Below are 22,804 nucleotides of genomic sequence, written 5' to 3' on the forward strand. Positions count from 1 at the left end.
TTAACCACTCATATTTGTTATTCGATGTGAATAACAGAAGTACCAGATTTGTATAGACTTGGATCATTCAAAAATAATTATGACAATGCATTGTAAGATTATGTTGATTGTTTATCATTTTATGGTTTGAGAGGTAATGCTATTTTCAGTGGCAGCAACTATTTAATTTAAATTTATGCTGATGGGATAGATATTCATCTACATTAACTAATATATGATAAGTAATAACATTTATAATTGGTCACAAAGCACATAGAATAATACTGAATTACATGTGTCTTTCAATATCTGTTCCAAGGGATTGATTTTATTGCTTTATCCCACCCAGAAATAACCTGTCTCTAAAATTTATTCTTCTTTTCTAAAACTACCATATTGCACAGTTAATTTTCCTTCACAAATTCATCCACAAGTATTTTGGTTTGCACTCAATGTTGCCTAAGCTTTTGTTTTGACTTTAGTATATACACTTCTATGCCTAAAACTATTTTTGCTAAAAGCAATTAAAAACTTATCAGGAAACTTTTCTGTCTCATAAGGAACTACTAGTCATCTTGAGTTATTTTTATTAATATAGAAAAAGTAATTCAGTATTACTCTTTTAGCAAGAGTAGGCAAAAAGTAGAAAGATGAGGAAATTAGGAAGTTAGTAATCTGTTGAAAAAGTTGTAGTTGTAAAGATGTACCAAATGTAGCAGGAGAACTGGTTCTTTAACATAATCCTAAATCTACACATCAGAAATGCAGTAGATGGCTTCAATTTAAAAAAAAAAAATTATATTTTTTTACTGTGGTCACACCACCATATATGACTCAGTGGTAAAAACACACATTTTCAGATTTGTTACCACACCATACCCACCACCAAGATTTTTTAATTTTCCTTAGAATGGCATAACCCATTCTTAGAATTTAAATATTTAATTTTTATTTTGTGATAATTCCTAAGCACACTAGGGTAGCTTTGCTTTTCAGTATCTTTTCTATGCTGTCTCCCAAATACTACTCTGATGAAAACGGTTTAATATCGGTTCCTCAGTCATGTCAGATTCCAAGGGATTAGTCTAGCCCAGACTACTTTCTATTCATCACACACAGCCTAGCTTACCTACTATTATTATTTTAGCTTTCAAGATGTAATCTATGTAATTACAATCTTTTTTGGCATAGAGCATATTTATCTCTAGCTCCTTAGCACTGTCTCTCTGTTCATCCATCCATCCATCCATCCATCCATCCATCCATCCAATCATCTTTATTCTCAATCATTTTTTTCACATTATAGACTCAACAAATGTTATGTCTTAAGAGGAGCATGCTATCTTGCTGAGGTATTCGGAACATGATATAAGAATGACATCCTGGCACTTTTGGTCTCTGACATGTATTTAACACCATGAGTTAAAACAATGTTGTTTGACCATCTAGTTTTCATTAATTCATTACATGCAAACTAGTATGGTATTCAATGTCATTTTAACTCTGAATTGCCATTCTGATTAACCGTTGTATTTCGTCCAAAATCAAAATCTGGTTGAGTGGGGAAAGCCTCCAATTTAAGCAGAATTTTAATTTATCAAGTATGTCTTTCAATTAGAAATAGTATCTGAAACAAGTCTTATGTGGAGAGTACTTGTAGAATAGTCGCACATAGCAAAATAAAAACGTGGCTTCTTTCCTGGAAATCAGTTAATTATAAGCAAATTGGGGGAGTGATAATTACTTAAAAAAAGAGGCTCTTAAATATGGAATTTTTTTGATCCAGCAAAGCAATATGGTGGGCTAGTTCATTTCTCATGTTCAACAATATTGAATATTCTCTCATTGCTCAATATTATACCCACTGAACTGCATTAGAATGTGTATTCTAATTGCCTCAACTACAATATTCTCGACTACATCCTCAAGAACAAAATAAGGTACAAACAAAAGCAACACACGTTCCAACAGATGATGAATACATCTTGATTTCTTGCTGGCTGTACTTCTTATTTCCACTCCAATTGTAGATATAAAAATTTCCCACTGAAAACAAAACTCCCCACACTGTCCCCACTATGTTTTCAGTGTAAACATAGTAATGTATTAGTAGTATTTGGTTTGAACTAAAATTACAAAGTTAGTATGCTTTGTGTTGATATTTTTATCAGTATGAAATATTAGGGAATATAATCAATGATAGCAAATTATTGCCCTATGTTAATCATTATTCTTCATTGAATCAGTTTAAGTAATTAAACAAAGGATTCAGGGCCTCCCTAGTGGCGCAAGGGGTTAATCACAGCACTGTGAACCTATCTGCAACCTCTGTGGCACAAGTTTGATCCTAGGCCAGGGAGCTACCCACATGACACAGCAGACCTCTCCTGCATAGCCTGCTGCTCCCCTCAGCGGTGTATTTCAGTCAATCTGCCTGTTCTGCTCACCACTATCTTTGGTGACTCCTTTCACGCCTTGCACCTCTGGCCTGTACCCCAGTTCTTGTATGCATAAATAAATAAATATTAAAAATTAAAAAAAAAGATTCAATGATAAATTCTTGCTTTTTTGGTATATCTATTGAATATCCCTGGGAAGCATTTCCAAATAAATACCCGTTGAAGTTAAATGTGGACTGTAATGTCATGTAGACAAAAAATTTCAAGGAATATTGAGAACAGAGAACAAAATATTTTTCATACTTCTTATGACATGAACAGCTATGAGTTTAGTTCTAATGATGTGAACAGCCACTAGGTATATAGAGCATAAGTCTTGCCCAAGACACAGCCATCCTCCAGCAATATATTGGCAATCAAACTATGCTGGCCTTCAATTTCAACTAAGAGAAGCTGGGAATGTAAGAGAAGCACAATGTAAGGTTGCCTCTAAGGAGGATGCATATTTCTGTAGGAGGGTTCTAAGTTTGGTTAGAAAAAAGTTTTCATTTATCACATTAAAACAGCTCTAACTTATAGAGGTGAAGGGAAGAAAAGGGAGGGAGCAGAAGAAGGAAGAGAGGGAGGGAGAAAAGGAAATAAGAAACAAATGAATGTTTATTACATCATGAAGTCCCCTGATACATCAGATGCATAAGACATGGAGTCCAAATGGAGAACTTAGGAGACACTGAGGCAACTCAAATGATACAACATGAGAACATACGTGTGGTCATCAATAAAAACTACAAATGCATTTATTCCAAATTTTCTCAGTAATACAATTACTATCTCTAAAAATCATTGTTAAATTTGATCAAGGAATTTTATAGAAAACTAGAATTTCATTAGAACATTTCCCAAAGGATAGATTGAAAATTCGGTAAGAAAATTAACTGTGATTATCACAAACAATTAATGTAAAATTCAACAAATATTTCAAAGCTGATTTGTAGGACTGATTGAGTCTCTTCCTTTATCCTTCCCTCCCTCTGTCCCCCATGCCCTCCTTCTTTCCTTCCTTTCTCCCATTACTAATTCCCTTTCTTCATTTTTCTTTTCCTCTTATACTTTGTCTTCTCCTGTCTGCCCTCTTTTTTTATTTCTTTTCCTTCTTTCTCTTTCACACCCTTTCCTTTCTCCTCCTTTTCCTAAATCCTTCAATGCTCCCAAACGTCCTTCCCTCCTTCATTTCTTTCTACTATTCTAACTTTCCTTCTTGTGAAATAGAACCCGCTTTGTTATATATACTTGGTCATAAGACTAACTCTACACAATTTTTTTGCTCACTTGATTTTCCTTTCATATTCTTTACAAACTTGTAATATTAAGTATATACCAATATTTTCCTTATTCTGTTTCAATACATCTATGTAGGATACAAATTATAAAGTAAATGCATTTAGTATTACACTTAAATTCCTGGGGAGGCTTATTGATTAACAAATAGCTTTTCTTTAAAGGTTGCACAGCAAGTTGTCTAATACTGCTTTTGTGAAGTATGCTAAAATCACATCATCTATTCTGACAATATTCCACCCAAAAGTTTCTTTACTTTTAAATCAGGCTTCTGTTTGCTTTAGTCAATTACAAAAGTCATAAACAAAATCTCTCCTGATTTTTGAAAAGGACCTCTTTCTAAAACTCATTACACCAATATGTTCTTTTCCATCTACTGATCCATACACTTCATGAAGCACCCACTCATAAGAATTTACAATGCTCACTTTAAGACATGTCTCCACATCTGACTTTCAAATCTTTTTGCAGGATAATTTTGAAATATAAGAGTTATTTAAATATATTTGCATACTAAATTAATGAAAATAATTTTGGGGGGAGGAAGTACTCATTTTTGTTCCCCCTGATAGTGTTCAAATTCTTTAATATACTGCTAAAATAATAAGGGGCTGGCTGAGTATTGCTATTAGTCACAATGGCAAAAACTCCCCATTTCAAAAGGACTTTAGTGTCTTTTTGTTTTATATATTTTGTTGTTACTCAGACCATCATGATGCTATTATATCCTATGTATGACAGAATTAGTTTACAACCTGGAAGTATTCTCTTTGAGCTGGGAAGATATTTCTATGAAGTAGACTACTAACAATTTTAGGTTTCTTCTAGCTTGTCATTATTTCACAATGTTGAGCACTTTCGGAAATGTAATTTATAAGATGTTTGGGCATATGAATATAACATTACCACTAAACACACAGTATACTAAGGACTGTCTCAAAGAACTTTAGTTGTATCAGAATCATTTGTGTTCTTGAAAGAGTTTAGATTGATAAATATTTCTAAGACATATTCCTAAACTATGGAGGCCCTGTAAATGCTGACTTAAGACTGGGCTATATGTCATTTATAGGTAACAAAACATATATTACTCACCTTATTCCATTCAGCAAATAACACAGGACCCTAACACCACAGTAAACATTCAATAACTGCTTTTTGAACGAAATATTTGAGTAATGAAATCAATCATGATATTGCCAAAATGTCAAACTGACATTGGAATCTTCTAAGGTTCTTACTAAATTCAATAGAAATGTAGAATCTATAAATGGACACTTCACAATTCTAGTACTAACCTTCTAGAAAACTCAGAGTGGCAAATAAGTATACAAATTCTTATGCCATCCTTGCACTGATTTCAGCAATCAGTGGCTTCCTTTCCTTAATAAGTAAAAGGTCTGCTAGCAAAGATCTGAGGGTGACTGCAGAGCCATCGACTCATGTCCTTAAATGGCAGTTCTGCTGACAATGTTAAAGTTTATAAAATCCTTCCCTGCTTCCAATGCTAACCTGAATACTAGGTACCTTAAATGTACTTCAGAACAGGGGATTTAGTATCTATTAGGGTACTTTTTGTCTCATATTTATTTTTAAGAAGTACAAAAACAAATTTTACATTCACATTTTGGAATAAATTATGTATTTGTGTATCTTTGGTTTTATCTGTCAATAATGCTGTCATACAACACCACAACCTCATTGTCCTTTTCCTATGTAAACCTGCCTCAGTTTATAACTAAAAAATTATTTCTGTGATTGTTTAATGCTCATTTATACTAATGGGTTGTAAGTGTCTTAAGGACAGGAATTGTATTTGCTTTGTTAGTATAACACCTGGCACACACAGTAAGGAAACAATTTTGAATTTATTGAATGACTACATGCATAAATAAAGGCATATGCTAGTTAACATTGGCTAGTATGCTTGCAATTGCATCTTTAGTTATCTCTTGTGAACCCATATGTTATCTAGATTTTTGTAATCTATGTCCAGTAATTAATAATACACTTTATTTCAAAGGGAACACTTATCATATATAGAAGCTAAATAGTTGATGGGGCTATTACTGATTTCCTGTTCGATAATAGCTACCCTGGTATGGTGTTACTATTATTATGAATTGTTTTGTTCTTCTGAAGCCATCCCAACAAAAGGTCTCAATTTTTAATAAGAGTACAGGGAATTCATAATAAAGAATGATAAAAATGAAAAAAGAACAATGTCATCTTAAAAACAAATTCTCAATCCATAATATTTTTACCAACACACAATAAATGACAGATAAAAGTGATCCATTATCCATGATAAGTAATAATCATTCAACATTAAAAATCAATGAATGATGCCCAGCTGAAACATATAATGCTATAATGCAATGTTCCCTCAATTAAAAAAGGGGGTATTAAGAATTATTTTATCAAAAATAAAAAAGATTTCTATGAACATCATTTTCTTGCTTACAATTTTGCAGTGGTACGCTAGAGCAGTACAACAAAATTCCCATTCTTAAATAAGTTATACACTCCCTTTCTTCAAACTACCACAGGTTTCTTTGACTTTAACTCTTTTTACACCTAGCCTTACAGCAATATACACAGTGATATTTCCTGTTACTGGACTGTTCACTTTTCACATTTGCTCCAATTTTCTGGTTGAACTTCCTCTCATCCATCCCTATCTTGCACACTTTTCTTTGACTGCTACAGAGATACGTAGGTGTTATGGTACATTGCAGATACTCTAGCATGGCATTTATCACATTATTTTCCAATGTTTTCCTCTATGCTGTTAACTACTAGATGATAATAGGAAAGGCCTAAAGGCAAGGACCATGTTTAAATCATGTTTTATTACTATTACTACAAACACAAACATTACTTAGCACGGAAGCCTGATTCTAAAAATACAGTGGCAAAAAATGTAACATGAGACTTGCCCTTCAAGTTTTCACTGGAACAAAATGCCCACATATTTTGAATAACTTTTTACATATGTATGATGAAGAGCACAATCTTATACAGCCATGTAACTGGTAATTATTATCTTAGTCTGCTGAGTTGGTACACAAAAACTGTTGCGTACTTTAAAAATGAGAGTAGGGACAATAACTTATTTTCCTTTAGTCTATCTTTCCTTTACTTTCTTTATATATGCATTTCTGTTTTAGAAAGGCATATAAAGAAAGGAAAATGATAGTGAGAACTTGGCACAAGATACCAGGTTTATGGTGAATGGAGCCAAATATAAATGCCATTGCTAAAGTAGAAATTAAAGAAATTAGATGTATACATGTGTGCATGTGAGAGAAAGAAAAATTACATGTGATGGGTGCATACACACACACAGATATATATACACATACATGCTTCTGAATGAAATGTTTGAGTCAAATGGATAGATGTACCACCAAGAACACCATAGATATATTTTAAAGTACCTATATTCAAAATCAATAACTGGCTTAAATTTTATATAAAGACTGTTACTTCCTCCAATGTCAACCTTAAAATGCAATGTCTTTATGACCTGTAGAGAAAAGCAACATAGTATTTGAAGAAATATTTGCGCAATTCTCAGGAGAACATTCACATGTCTAGGATCACAAAAAGAGATGCTTAAGGGACACAAAATATATCAATCAAAATCCAAATTAGAGTATGTGTTTTAGACAGTTTCATTTTAGTCATATTCTGAATATTCTCCAACATATGTAAAAATAATAAGAAGGGCAAATATTATAGGCACATAATGGAAAAGTAAACTATTTTCATTGGTTCTGACATATTCATATTTATTAGTTTAAAGTGGCTCATGAAGTAGATTGGTAGCCATTTTCCTTCTCTGGGTATTTAATAATGAAATTCTGACACTAAGTATAAAAATGCAAATAGTTTTATCCTAGACACACTACCTTCAGTACAATTGTTGCATTTGCATAGTACTCATTTGAATAGTAGTGTGGGGGTCTCCCTGGCAGTACAAGGGGTTAAGCACCGCCCTATCACGCAATCCAAAGCCTCTGCAGCACAAGCTCAATCCCCTGACGGCCAAGGAGCAACTCACCAGGCAAAGTAGACCTCTCCTGACTCACCCACTGCTCCCCCTCATATGTGTATTTCACTTAGTCTGCCTGTTCTGTTCCCTCCTCTGTCTCTGTTGAATCTTCACACCCCCTGCATCTCCGGCCTGTACCCCAGCTCTTGTATGCATAAATAAATAAATATTTAAAAAAATAGTAGTATGAATGGAAATACCAGAAATACTTTCCCTACCACGTTGTTTTATTCCAAATCCTTTAATAAATGAATTATAACAGTTGGAACATTTTAAATAAAATCATAATCCTAATTAATTATCAAGAAACCAAAATCAAGGGCCTCCCTGGTGGCGCAGGTGGTTGAGTGCAGTGCTGTGTAGCTGTCTGCAGCCTCTGCAGCATGGGTTCAATGCTGGCCAGCCGTGGAGATACCCATATGGTGCATCAGACATCTCCTGTCTCATGCGCTGTTCCCCTCAGCAGTGTATTTCAGTCAGTCTGCCTGTTCTGTTCCCTGCTCTTTCTCTGATGAATCCTCTTACTCACCCACACATGTGGCCTGTACCCCGGTTCTTGTATAAATAAATAAATCTTTTTTAAAAAAGAAAGAAACCAAAATCAAGTGAGTCATCACTTAACTCTACCGATATGAGTCCCTAAATTAAATAGTAAATATATGGACTACTTGTTTATGTTGCCATTCTCTATTTTGTGTTAACTTTGTTTTCTACATTTGTCTTGTTGGGAAAGAGAATATTATATAACTTAATTCTATGTTTATTATTCTACAGCATAAGCAGAATGATGAATGACAAAATTTCTTAGATTAACCAAATGCAAAGGAAACATATATACTTTTATAGATGAACCTTCCATAATATAACTGGAACACTGTTTACTAAACACTCAAGAAGTGTTTAAAGGGGCCTCCTCAGTGGCACAAAGGTTAAAGACATAGCACTATCAAGCTATCACAAGCCATTGTAGCACAAGTTTGATCCCCCTGCTGGCCAGGTTGCTGACCTACATGGTGCAGCAGACTTCTCCTGTCTCACCTGCTGTTCCCCTCAGCAGTGTATTTCAGTAGATCTGCCTGTTTTGTTACTCACTCTCTCTTGTGAATCCTCTCACCCTCCACACCTCTGGCCTACACCCCACAGCTAAAGATATCTAATTGGTTAGAAATGGATCATTCTAATAATCCACTTCATCTAAGATATATCCAATATTTCCAAATAAATAAAAATAGACAACAAAAAGAATAAGATACAAATAACTTAAAAACCAAAAAAAACAAAAATGCATTATTTCATTATTATAAACATTTTTTTCAAGATGGCCTTCAGAACTCCTTGTGGTATATATGTCCTGATGAAAATATATTATGTTTATTTCTTATTGCAATCCAATGATGTAGGCATGATTCTAGACATCTACTGATGAGGACACTGAGCTCAGTAACTTCACATAGACATTTAGGACACTCAGGTGGAACTAGGATTTACATATAAGTCATCTAACTATAAGGTCATATATTGTAGATAGCATACTAAGAATATGTTTTGCACATGAGGGCCAGTAAGTGCAAGTCATTCATCTTTGGAGTTTAGTACTTACACATTTTACCTCTATGTTTTGACTCTTTTTTTTTTTTTTTTGTTCTACTAAGAGTGATTCATTGATCTTACTTAGTCCTGCTAAGCAAAGGTTGACAGTTTGGCATAGTCAATCTGGCTGTCTGTAATAGAATTTGAACCCATGGCCACAGATCAATCAACACAACAATAAATGTGTGTAATGATCCAATGTTTGCATAAAAAAAATCTATCAGAACAAACTCTACTTTCAAGATAATTATCCATTTATACATGGCTTAGGTACCATTTGGTCAGCTTTGTAATATTAATGAAGGTTGTTCACCCTGGTGCTCACAATTCATCAAGTTCTCTCTGGAAACTTCCTAGATTCAAGCAGGCAGTCTATTGATGATGTCTGTGGAGTAGGCATAGCTCACTAAGACTGTCATCTATTTTCAGTGACATGAAATCTAGATTTTAACAAATATGTCAGAAATGTACAGCTTCTACAGGTATAATTTGACATTTTTTGTTTAACTCAGATCCTGAAAATTATTAGATCTTGATTTAGCCTTGCAAAATCACTTCACCAACATTAAAATTATGCTGCTTATGCAATGAAAAAATAGAATGCATCTTAATGGAAGGTTTGACCTGCAGAAAGATGAATAATTTGCATCAATTTTTGTGCATTATGTTCAACTAATGAAGACAAATGTATTCATTCATTTTAGTAAAACTGAAGAACTGAAGGCCAGAAATTTTATGCATCTATAATGATGAATATTACAGTACTTATTATATGATGAATTGGGAATTCTAGAAGTGGATGGTGAACAAAATGGGGAAAAAACATGCTTCTCATACTGATTTCTATTTTTATAAACATTGGCAGCTGCCTTAAGCAAACAACATGTCTCCCCTAGTACTAATACCACATCTCTCCCTTCATCAAATAATGAGAAATGAAGCAGTAAAGTTGCATGCATTTAACAATAGAAAACAGAAGAAAAGAAATTCACATTGTTCACATGTCAAGTACATAAAAGGTTAATGGTACAGCCTATTACAACATTCTTTACTTTAGACTGATTATGTGTAAAGACATTATACTGAGCTAAAGTGTACATGAGAATTGTTAACAGGGCTATTGTTATTTTGTATTCATTAGCACAAAATGTTATAAAACATTATTTTATAAAGGTACCATTAAAATCCAATTATGATATAAGACTATATATAATGTATATAATTAAATTAGTAAAAATGATAGAAATGAAATGTATATGACAATTTTATGTATGATAAATTTAACCTTACTACTAAAAGGCATTTACAATATTATCACATCATCTTTTCATTTCCCCTTTATATTCTTCATCTATTACATATATTTTCCAGTTATACTATGCTATGACTAATTTAATTTGAATTTTGTTCACAGAAATAATTACTTACTGGCTTTAAAACATAAAATTGATGGATTTAACACCAACAATGAAATGGAAACAAATGAGATTATAGAAAATTTTAGCATCTAAAAAACAATATGTTCAAACATGAGAGCACAATTCCCTTCATCTTCTTTTCTGCTGATATATATTTTACATACAATATTAAGGTTATGAGGAACTAACAAACAAAAGAAGCATGCCACTAATTTGATGCTAAAAACAAGAGTAGTTTTAATGAAGACTTTCATTCACATTACAATATTTCTACCAAATTGAACACAGCACACAAAATAACACCAACTGACCCTAATGGATTTCTCTAAACTGCTGCTTTCCTACCAACTTATGGACTGCTGAGTCTGCCTGGTTCTCAAAGAGCAACAGACACTCAACATTTGAAAGAGAGAAGCCAAGAAGGCTTTTAGTGTGGACAGTCTAAAAGGAGGCAATGTAGTTGAAAATGCCATTAAGTAGAAGTGTTTGGATAAAATAGATTATCACCTATGGTGAATTAAGAGGCAAGCCTGCAACTGCTCACATTTTAAATATTCCTTAATGAAAACTGCTGCGATTTGCTTTTTTTACTTTTGTCCCATCCAGAGCTGCTTTTTAAAAATTCTTTTAAATGCAATAGGATGTTCAGTTAAGAGTTAGAAGATCTACAACTTCAAAAATCTACTATAAATACCACATTAAAATAAAATTGCTGCAGTCAATAAAAGTATGAAAAGAGTTTAATGTCCCCCAAAGCTTAATTAAACCAGTTTATGCTTATTTAGCATTTACCTTCACATCATTGTTGATTGCTCCACTAAGGTATTTTTGTGTAAACAGAGCTTCCCTAATTAAATAGCCTATATCTGAGTCATTCAGCAATTTCACTACACACATTGGACAATAATCATCACACTCAGAGTGATGAATGGTGATGGTGGAGCCCCTAGATTAATCACACAGGAAGAGGCCTAGAAGGCCAAGAAGATGCTTTGACATTTTGGGAAAAAAGGAAAATGTGTATTATTTTAAACATAATCTTGATTTTGCTCTCTGAAACATGGTATTTTCTATTTTAACATCCTGCACTTAGCCACATATGCCTCTATGACAATATCTGAAAATCTGAGCAACAATAAAAGGAAAGAAAATAAGTTCCTCTCTTTGATTAATTTATAGTTTATAAAGATGAAATTTTTATTACATTTTATGGCTCCTGCAGATACAGAGTCACCATTCCAGGGAATTTTTGGAACTGATGGAAATTTCCAAAACCTGAGCCTATATTGTTTTACTATGAATATATTTATTTCATTACCTCTTCCTAGAAAAAAAAGCAAGAGGCCCAAACTTTTCTTAACATGAGTGCATTCTGTTCAAGGGTGTGGGGCTTAGGATTCAATAAAAATTGAAAACTAGGCAGATATAATACATTACTAATAATCTTCAATATGTTTGAACAATGATGATATAAAGGGCAAATTCTAATAACTAGTTGAGTAATGCATATTATGATGTTGGTTGAAAGTTTAGGGTAAGTCAGAAAATTACTCAAGTACTAAAGATGCATGTCATTGTGTTTATTAATGATCAAATAAACATGAATAATTTATAAAGCCATATTTCCAGTAGAGGTATAACATAGTAAATCATAAATTACTGCATGAAATCTTTTTTCTGAGAAGTGAGGGAGTGAAGTGAGAAATACCTCTTTCTACACTATGCTTTTTGATGAAGTTTTATAAAAGTTAACTCACTCATAATGTATTATCTCAAAGCCATTCCAATATTATGCTATGCAATGAATGAATAATATATAATCCACTGAAGTTAAGAACTTAATGCTGTGAAGTCAAAGAGAAGAAAACAAGTTATCGGAACAAGAGAAAATTAAATATATCACAATATCTGCAGGTTAGTGATTTGAAAATTCATTCCCTTAAACTTAAATGATTATGTTCAAATTTATCTTTCAGAATTAGACTAAAAACAAAATATATATTAAACACATTAAACAATATTTTTTGTTAAAAATAAAACATTAATAAATTTTAATTAAATATTATTTGGCATGTATATAAAGAAATTATCCCACTTGGAAATAAAATTAAACTTTTCTCTAAGTTTCTAGTTTAAGTGACCTTGCCAATATTGATGAATATTTTCTGCATTAACTAAACTTTATTCAGTAGGGCAAGAGTTGATTTGATCAATCAAAAGCTAAGTAGATAAAAAGAAAAAAATGACATCCTAATGTTATAATTTAATTTTTTAATAGCTTATCTATGTTTCTTTGCCTTCTAAACTAATGTCCTGGCTTGTGTCCCTTCCTTCATTTGTAATGCAGCATTTACAGGTGGATTCCCTCTTTCTTTCCCTGTCCCTATCTTTCTCTCTTCCCCACTCCCACCCTTCCTCTCTCTGTTTCAGCACCCTCATGTCACAGTCTGAATGTTTGTATCCAACCCATATTCAAATATTGAAAATTATGGTATTAGGAGATGGTGCCTTTGGGAGTTGATTAGGACATAAAGGTGCAGCTCTCATGAATGAGACTTAAATCCATATATAAAAGACCCCAGAGAGATCCTTGATGCTTCCATAACATGAGGAGAAGTGAGAAAATAGTCATCAATTAACTAGGATGGAGGGTTCTTACCAGACACTGATTTTGGATTTCTAGTTTCCAGAACTGTGAAAATTAAATTGCTATTGTTCATAAAGCATGCAATCTCTGGTATTTGTTATAGCAGTAACTAATTGTCATGTCTCCTTAACTGGGACTCTTGACTCTCCAGCTTCTTTCTTACAAAGACTTTTTTTTATTACACTGGACCACCTTGGTTAATTCAAGATAATTTCCTTATCTCAAGACCATTAACTTAACCACATCTGCAAAATCCCTTAAGGTAACATTTTTTTACAGCACTGGAGATGAGGCTGTGGACATTTGGGGGAACCAATTTTATGACCAACACACGAGCAAATGTACTATATTATGTATTTATGTACTTAAGTACGGTAAGAAAAGACATATATTTTCATTTATATAGTGCATATATATGAAGTTCAATAAATAACAATTTAATTGTCTTTCCTTCGAGTTATAATCTTGTATTTCTAGATCATTATTGAAAATAATTTTGCCATATGAAAAAGAGGATATGTTAAAAATAATTAACCCTGGTGATCAAATATTCCAGATGTATTACTAGTAAATAGTCTCCTACATGTAACTTTCTTACATAAAATAAACATTCATGGGGACAATTTGTGATTCATTTTTTAATCAACTTTTAAGTCAAGTGCTATACTCATAAGCCACAAACATGAAAAAAAATTGAGTTAAGAAACTCAATTTTATTCATAAAGTACTTTTTAAATGTAGTGTTGAGAAGGTTCTTAGGGGTCTGTTGTAGTTTTTTTCAAAATTGATACAGTAATAATGTCTGCTAACCATTTTGGTAGAAATCAATTGTTCTTTTGTTTCTTATCCATTGAGAAGCAAATGTTCAAACTGCTTTCTTGATTTTACACAATAACTGAATATAGCAAGATGCATTTGTTAGAATCAAAATTCCTAATGGCATACAGACACAGCTTTTCCCCTTCTTACAGCAACTGAGATTGATGACCAAAGCACAAGAGGCTGACATAAAACCTACCCATGGGGGTGCCAACACCATAACCTTTGGAGTCTATAAGGCCGCCAATCTGTGTCAGGTTGCAATTCCTCTGGGTAACAAACTCGATGGTTGTGGACTCCATTAGGAAAGCATAATCAGAGGTGAGGACTCGCTGGATTCCTTCTTCATTACTTTTGACGAGCACTGACTGCCTCCTGCTACTCATAAAGGCCCACATTTTGTCATATGTGGAGATTTTTGATTTCTGGGGGAAAATAAAACACAAAAGAAAGATATTTCTTAGTTTCCATGTGCTCTTCCCACATTTATATGAAACTGACTATATTTAGTTTACTCATACTACCTTATAAATACATTATTAATAATAATGATATCCAAACAAAAAAGCAATAATTGTTTAAGTGTTTCTCATAGTAATTCCTCACCATATTTCTAAGTATAGACCAGATTTAATTAACAAATATATCAAATATGTCTTAATGTTCAAAACACATACAAGTAATAAATCATAGAAGACAAAATAAAAAAAAAGAAAAATTAAGATTAATAAAAAGGGTCTTTTATTTTCTGTATCTTGCATGAGTATCCATATGTATAATTTTATCTTTCAACATTACTGTAACATCAGTTTGGAAGGCTGGACACCAAGTGACACTGGTAGACTTCCAGAGGTTTCTTTTTCCCTCACTTTGACCTTAAGACATATGTCCTATTAATCCCCAAGGATAGAGAAGGATATAAATTGAGAGATAAGGGAAATCTACAAATAAGAGCGTTACAAATAAGGATGATTATATTTCCACTGAGACATAATCTGGACACCACAGTATTTCTTTTTGCCTGCCTTAAGGCAACAGGAAATCTATCATTCAGGTCTCCCAACCAACTAAGTTTCCAGCACCAATAAAACTGAATGGTTTTTATATCCAACTGAAAATCCACAGCAGGACTATACCAGGAATTCATTACTAAAGGAACGAAATAGGCTTTGTTCAGAAGGCACTGGTAAAACATAAACATGAAAAATGTTAGCATCTGCTTATGGAAAGCTTATTTGTTAAACCCTTACCCCAGTTTAATTTTTGTACAAATACAAAAATAATATTAAAGTTATATACACAAAGAGGCTATTCATCACACTTGTTGCACTGTCATAAAAGCTGATAACTATTTTCAAAGAAATAGACAGGCCGTCTTTATAAAGCTCAGGCATGCAGTTAGTTCTATACGTGCCAAGTCATAAATGTGATATTACTATTCCCTCCAATAAAAGGCAGGTGCACAATAGCATTTAGAAAAATTTCTATCACTAGTTCAATGATAAAAATGGGAAGAAAAGCCTTACATAAACTGGGGCAAAACTAAAAGTTACAGAGTGCTTAAAACAACAACAACAACTATAGAACTAGGGCCAACATATGGTAGATAAAAACTTTTGAAATGCTAAAACATACTATAAGGGCCATGGCTCAAAGTTTGAAAGAAAGCAACTAATTCACCTAGATAGCACTACAGATTTGGTTAATATGGTTGTGTCATTTGTTTTCAAGTAATTTAACCAAGTATTGGGGTTAGAAAAAAGAATATGAGAGACATATTTAAGTTTATGATGAAATTTTTATTGGAATAAAAACTGATTGTGAGATGTGACAGACTTCTTTGCCTATCTAAATCAGCAACATTATAGCTAGAACACATCCATTTCCTTTCAACAATGAAGAATTTTTCTTTTAATGTTTTGCACTAATGAGATCTAACTACAAAATAAAATTAAAATTAGAGTTCAACTACAAAGGATTTTATATATATACATATATGTATACATGCACACATACATATATATGTATGCATGCATAAAAGAATCAGTTTATGATAATGAATCCATGACAAATAATAGATTAAAAAATCCCTTAAATGATATTATACTAAGAAGTTTTCAAAATCACACATTCATCACTTGACAATTTAAAATAAAACAGCTTAAATGGAGAGTGATAGCATGCTATACCAGCGGTATACTCTCTGAGGATAAAACCAAACAGGTAGCTAAGAAAGTGCAGCTATTTTTACCCTCCATTTGGTCATAAATTGCCTAAATTCTATGCTTTGATTCAATCATAAGAACATGCAGTCAATGTTTTATTCCTTAAATTACATGCTTTCTGATTTATATCTTGTTCCAATCATTGATGAGTTTTTAAACAAAATAATAAATTTAAACAAAATGTAACTTAAACAAAACTATAAAGCAAGTATTTTTCCCCAAATAAAAGGGGAACATGTTAATAGTAGTGCTATTCATCTGCATAATGTAATTACCTGTTTTTCTTTTTTAATATTTAAGGTAAAGCTTTCTGATTTTAACACTATTTACACCAAACAATTTAAAAGATGAAAATTACATTTTACAACAGTGTATGAATGCATCCATTATTATAGTTTGCTGTGACTGACAAAGTAAACACTTTTTTAACAACTGAAAACCAACAAAGAAATTTCTAATCTACCCTTTACAAATATGTGTAGTTTAAAAAAAAGGTCAAAAAAACAAATGTATAGTTTAATTTTAAATTTAAATATTAAATGCTGTATTATTTTAATTTTGAAATATCTAATCTACAATACTAGTCTTTAGTTATCAAAATAAAGATTTTACAAAATAAATTTTCATATACAATCTTGCACCCTAACCAGGACTGACTTTTTATTTTTGTAAGAACTACCTAAAAGTACTATTTATACTTGTTTTGAAACTAATATTTTAACCTTCTATTGTTAAAATCATATTTGTATAATTCATTTATCTTGTGCTTGCATAAGATACAAGTATTTCTCTTGTTCTCAGAATTGGAAAATGTTTAGACAGAAAGTCATCCAAATTGTTTCAGTTCTCATAATAAATATAAAAAGCAAAAATAAAAAATATTTCAATTTAGCAATATTGACTATTTTCTGGTCACACACATAATTTGTTTTTATTTTTTTCTTTAGCTATTGCTCCTTGAACACAATTTTCAATTTAGTGGAATTTAGCACCTTCCAGTGATAGCTGTATAGCTAATTCTACAAAAAGTTGAAAAAGAAGGAATAATGTTTAACATCTCCTGGCAATTTTATTACTTCTAGTATTTTTAGTTGTACAAGAGCAGAGTACATTCCCAGTTTAAAATCAAAAAGATCTGTACAACATGTGTTTTCCAAAAGTCTTTAAATAAAGCAATTAAGATGGGTTATAATGTCTCTGAATAAAAGATTTCAAACAAATTCCTCAGCTGAATATGAAGATGAAGATGCTTTTTTATCTATACATCTGACCATTCAGAGTGTAATACATGTTTGTATATAAGTTACTTAATCTCTTTACATTTTAACTTATGTAATAGTCAAATATCTTTTACAATTTCACAATATTAAATTACTTAATTTTTAAAATAATTTTATCAAGGTGGTAGGTATTTTTGTCACCATTTTACAAATGAGAAAGCCAAAATACAAAAAGGTTAATGATTTGCCTAGAATCATGTAGCTACTTCATAACTAAACCAGGATTCAAACATGAGCAAATTAGCGACAAAATGTGTATTTTTAATAATTGCACTACAGCAACTCTGTCTAAAGATACAGATCATGGATTTCAACAAAAGTGACCCACTACATCACCCTATAATGAAGCTCGGAGTTTTTCAGACTCTAGTAAGTACCCAGGGCATTCTCTAATATGAAATATAAACATTAAAACAAATAAGATGGCATAAATGTCCCAGAAGTGTAAAATATGTTGCACAGAAGTGAAAAGAAAAATAAAGGAAATCTTTTGAAAGAAAATATCTTCAGATAGCAAATACTTATTTAAAACATATTGGCAATAAAAAACTGTAGTGAATGTTAGAAAATAAACATCTACAGAATAAAGAATTTCTACAAAATAAAGAAAATCTACCAAAAAATAGAAAAATGTTAGAAAGAATGTCCTGAGGAGGTAACATCAACTAATAGCTAAAGAATGAGTTCAAACCCAGAACTTTATACATTGAGGGAAAAGCAGCTATGAGATGCTATCTTGGATATAGATTTAATGGGTTGAGGCACTTGAAAGACTGACTTTTTGGCAGGGCACATAGAGTCATGGAACATGGTGGTAGAAGATGACAGAGAAACAGATAAATGGTAAGTTTCTCAGATTTCTAAACTTCAGACTGGCCCCTTTTTGCCTCCAAGTCCTTGAGTTCATGCCTACCTTAGCCATTCCAGAATTCAAATGATCTAACCACAGTGATCACCTCTCTCCCTTTTAAAAGATTATTTACTTACTTTAGGAAATGTATAATTTGTAATTCTTCTTTCAAATCTTTGAGATATAAATCTTTTTAAATGCTATCGTCAGTTTTACAACCAGGACTGTTTTTCTCCACAACTTGGAAACCATCTTTTTGAAATATAATCATTAAAGGAGATAGTGCATCTGTCATCCAGTCTCTGTGGGAGGGGAGGAGCTTTACTTATGTAGGCACCTTGCTCCACATTGTAGAACTACTTTCTGTAATGAAGATCCTAGAAAGTTTATTTTTCCTTTGGGTAAGACCAATTAGCAAACAGACAGTTATGATGCTCCTACTACAGCTCTTAAAAACTTCCCCACCTTTAAAAACTCTCACTAGCCTTTAAAACTCTCCATTTCAGCACAGTTGAAGTCTGAGTTCTAGCCTTGGTATGTCAAGGCAATAGTTTTGAATAAATTATTCCTTTCCTGTTTATCCTTGTTCAGTATAATTTTTGCTTTGATAGGGACAACTTTCTCTCTCTCTCTCTCTGTCTCTCTCTGTCTGTCTCTGTCTCTCTCTCTCTCTCTCTCTCTCTCTCTCTCTCTCTCTATATATATATATATATATATATATATATATATATATATGTTGCTATTCAGGCAAGGACAGCAAGAACAGTGAGAAACTGGAGCAGTTATGAAGCAAACTGGGAGTGCAACAGGATTTGCAATGCAAAGAGATCACAAAGACAACTATGTGAAGCATGGGTTCTCAGTAGTAAAGGTTGAAGTAGGAATATCATTTAGGAACACAAGAGTACTATAGATAAGAAATAGTACTTGCATTAGGGAAGTGATTTTGGAAATGAGAGAAATCCAAGAATTTAAAGAGTGAGAGACAGACAGAATACATGTGTTGTGTAACGAATAACATTTGGTCATTGTTAGAATACAGGAAGAAGGGACTTTGAGTGACTTTGTTTAAACTTGAGAGTCATTGAGGAGATTAAAAAAACAAAAAGAAAAAAAATATTGAGAAAGATCATTTCTAGTAATTTGGAGGTATTTAGGCAACATGTAACTGGAACTTCACTTCTCATGTGAAGTGAGATATGGAAGACTGGAATTCAGCAGAAAGTTTAAAGTTGAAAATATGAATTTTTGAGTCCTTTTGGATATAGAAAGCAAGAAGTGGACAAATGAGAAATATTACGGAGGAAGAGGAGTCTTAGGGTCAAGTTTTGTGAAATTTTGGATTTGAAGGGCTGGCAGAGAAGGTTGAATTTGTGAATGAGAGACAAAAGGGTGAACAGTGACTCAGAATCAAAATCTGGAAATTTTGGTATTATAGAAATCAAAGCAAGAGAATGTTACAGTGAAGAAGTGGTCACTGGTAGTGATTTTCCTCCAAAAGGCTCACAACTAGACTGAATAAATGCCTTTAGATTTAACAGTAGAAAGATCCTTGAGAACTAAAAGTTACATTGACGTGGATTAAGGAAGGATTTGGGGGAAGTAAAATGGAGTCAGTAAATGCAATAAAAAAAAAAAATCAGAAAGTAGGACTGTAACAAACAGGAGATGCAGGGAAATGGAAAGAAGACTATTCGATTTAAGTATGATTTTCAAAGATTGAAACAATGGAATGTTAAAATGCCAAAGGGGGAGCTTTCAGGGAAAAGAAAGGCTTGAAATATCACACAAAGACCAATAAATTCAGCACAGAGTTTCTAATATGTGAGCTTGAGTAGAATAACAGAGGACTCAAAATACTGCTTTTGGCTTCACTTCAAATTTAAAATATTTCTATTAAGTACACATGGGCTTACACTTAGACTCTAAGTTTTATTGTGTAAGAAGACAATAAGAAGTCTCAGCTATATTTATTTTAAATGAAATATAAAATTTCTGAACAGTTTCAAATAAACATTAGACTCTTAAGATCTCTAAGCTTCAAGACAATATATGTAAGTTGAATAAAATTAATAATAAAGGTAATAAAATACATTTAGTCAGTGGTGTTGTGGTAAAAATACAATTAATAAATAGCAAAATAATAAATGTGAAAGTGATGGGTAAACTTATTAGAAAGGACATATAAAGTTATAATGTGAACTAAAGATTATAGTTTTTCAACTTGGTTAAAAAAAGGCCACTTGTAGTGTTTTACTCAATTTCTTTTGACTGTGATTAACTTCAATGAAGTACCTACTTACTGTCATTGCCAAAGAATGACAAAATCATGGCTAGGAACTAAGCTACTGAGCTAAAACGTGCATAGTTTTTGAAAGTCCTCTGACCACAGTGATGCAGAGAAGGGAGGACCAAGAAAGGAAACCAGGGAAAAAAAGAGGAATTGGGACAAGATTTGGCTTTGAGCATTGCTGCTGCCAAGTCAATTAAGACTTTCCAGAAGAATACATTACTTAAGAGAAATAAGAAAAATGATTCAAGTAATAAGTCAAGCATGAAATAATTTAATTGTCTGTAAGGAAAAAATTGAGATAATGACAAATTAGAACACTATTAGAGAAGCTATTCTGATAGAGCATAGTCAAGTAAAATATTGAATTAATGAAGGAAAAAACCACAAATACTTTGCTTTCTTCACAGATGAGAAAGCTAAGGTTATTTGATAAAAAATATCAATCAAGGAAGAGTTTTAAGGAGAAAATGATAGAAGATATGACATGATTTGATAGAATTCTGATTACATAATATTTTTTGCAAAAATGAAAAGCATCCCTAAGTATTATCCTTAAGGCTATGCTATATGTAGTAATTTAAATAAAGACAATAAGTAAATTAAATCTTGTCTCAGATTAATTACTCGACATGCAGATACAAATCAAAGTACTAGAGGAAAAACATTTTAAAAATTCTAAATGAAATCATCTTATTTTCTCATGCAACTTAACATGTAACTCTGAATACTGAAATCAATTTTTTTCTTAACTTTATTTTGTGCCCCACGTTAATTACACTTACCTTTCTATGTTACATCAGGGGCATTTAGGATGTTAATACTTAGCAATGTTCATTTTACCAAAGTGCTGAGTCTTGTGAGCTGATTTGGTTTTTGTTATATCAAGACTAAAACCAATAAAAGTAGTTCATAAGGCACTATTTCTGTAACAGCAGTTTTCATTGGCTAAGAACAACAAAAGGATTAGAGATTCCTAATAACTTATAATAAATAAGATATACAACTCTTTTTTTTTTTAAATTTGGATGCCAGATGATTTTGTGTTTAAAAAAGAGCATTTAGTATTAATACTGAAATGTTTTAAACATATAGCTTATGATTTTAAACTTAAGGATATTTTAGTTTTAATTTCTGACAGTATTCTAACTAAAGCTTGCAATCTTAAGTTAACTGTCTTCTTAAATTAATTTAACAATCTTAAATTAATTCTCTTTACAGCTCTCAAATAACTAATGGGTTTTAGACAACATTTTCCCTGAACATTTCAGAAAGAGATTTTTTTAGGTACTGATAAGATATTAGTGTAAGTTTGATGCTCTGAAATTTTGTTTCTATCCTTCCTAAAATGTTAAGAAAGATTCAAAGTAAAGATTGCTTACTATCGCTTGTATAATCATCTTTTCTTATTGGTAGTAACATACTTCATACATACAAAGTAATCTTTAAAAAAAAAAATCTTTGGTTTAAATTACTTTAGTATACAAATGAATTTTTCACCTACATTCATTTTACCTGCTGTCAAATACAACTTAAAATTTAGAAATCACCTTGTGTTCACTGGGTCTATATTAATAAACCTGTCAGCCTAAAGATGATAAGAAAATAACTATCAATACTTCTGTGACCTCTGCAAGTAAGAATTTAAAATTAACATTTAACTATTTTCCAGAGGAAAGTCTATTTTAATGAATGAGATAGAAAATCTTTAATATTACTTTTCTTTCAATTATCATAACCAGAAAGCAACAACAATACAAAGAAAATTCAGTCCTATTTTGTAAAATGGTTTATTATACCTCTAATAAGAAGTGCTGTCTACAATTCAGATTATTCTAAAAATTTAATGAAATGATGCATCATCCAAAACAACTTGAAGTAACATATAAGATTTTATGTTAACAACCCATTT

At 32.0% G+C, this 22,804-nt stretch overlaps 1 protein-coding gene across 3 annotated transcripts in view; it reads right to left on the minus strand.

The window, feature by feature from the left end:
* The window catches only part of GRIK2 (glutamate ionotropic receptor kainate type subunit 2), a gene marked incomplete at both ends in the record, with an annotated part of 584,968 nt that overhangs the window by 13,981 nt on the left and 548,183 nt on the right, over positions 1-22,804 (minus strand). For all 3 annotated transcript variants that reach the window (XM_084228044.1, XM_084228045.1, XM_084228046.1), the window contains one exon: positions 14,447-14,672. In XM_084228044.1, the coding sequence (XP_084084170.1) occupies positions 14,447-14,672 (226 nt within the window). The remainder of the gene's footprint in view (positions 1-14,446; positions 14,673-22,804) is intronic.

Source organism: Talpa europaea (assembly GCF_964194135.1).
Source record: "Talpa europaea genome assembly, chromosome: 2".
In the NCBI taxonomy this organism is placed as follows: Eukaryota; Metazoa; Chordata; class Mammalia; order Eulipotyphla; family Talpidae; genus Talpa; species Talpa europaea.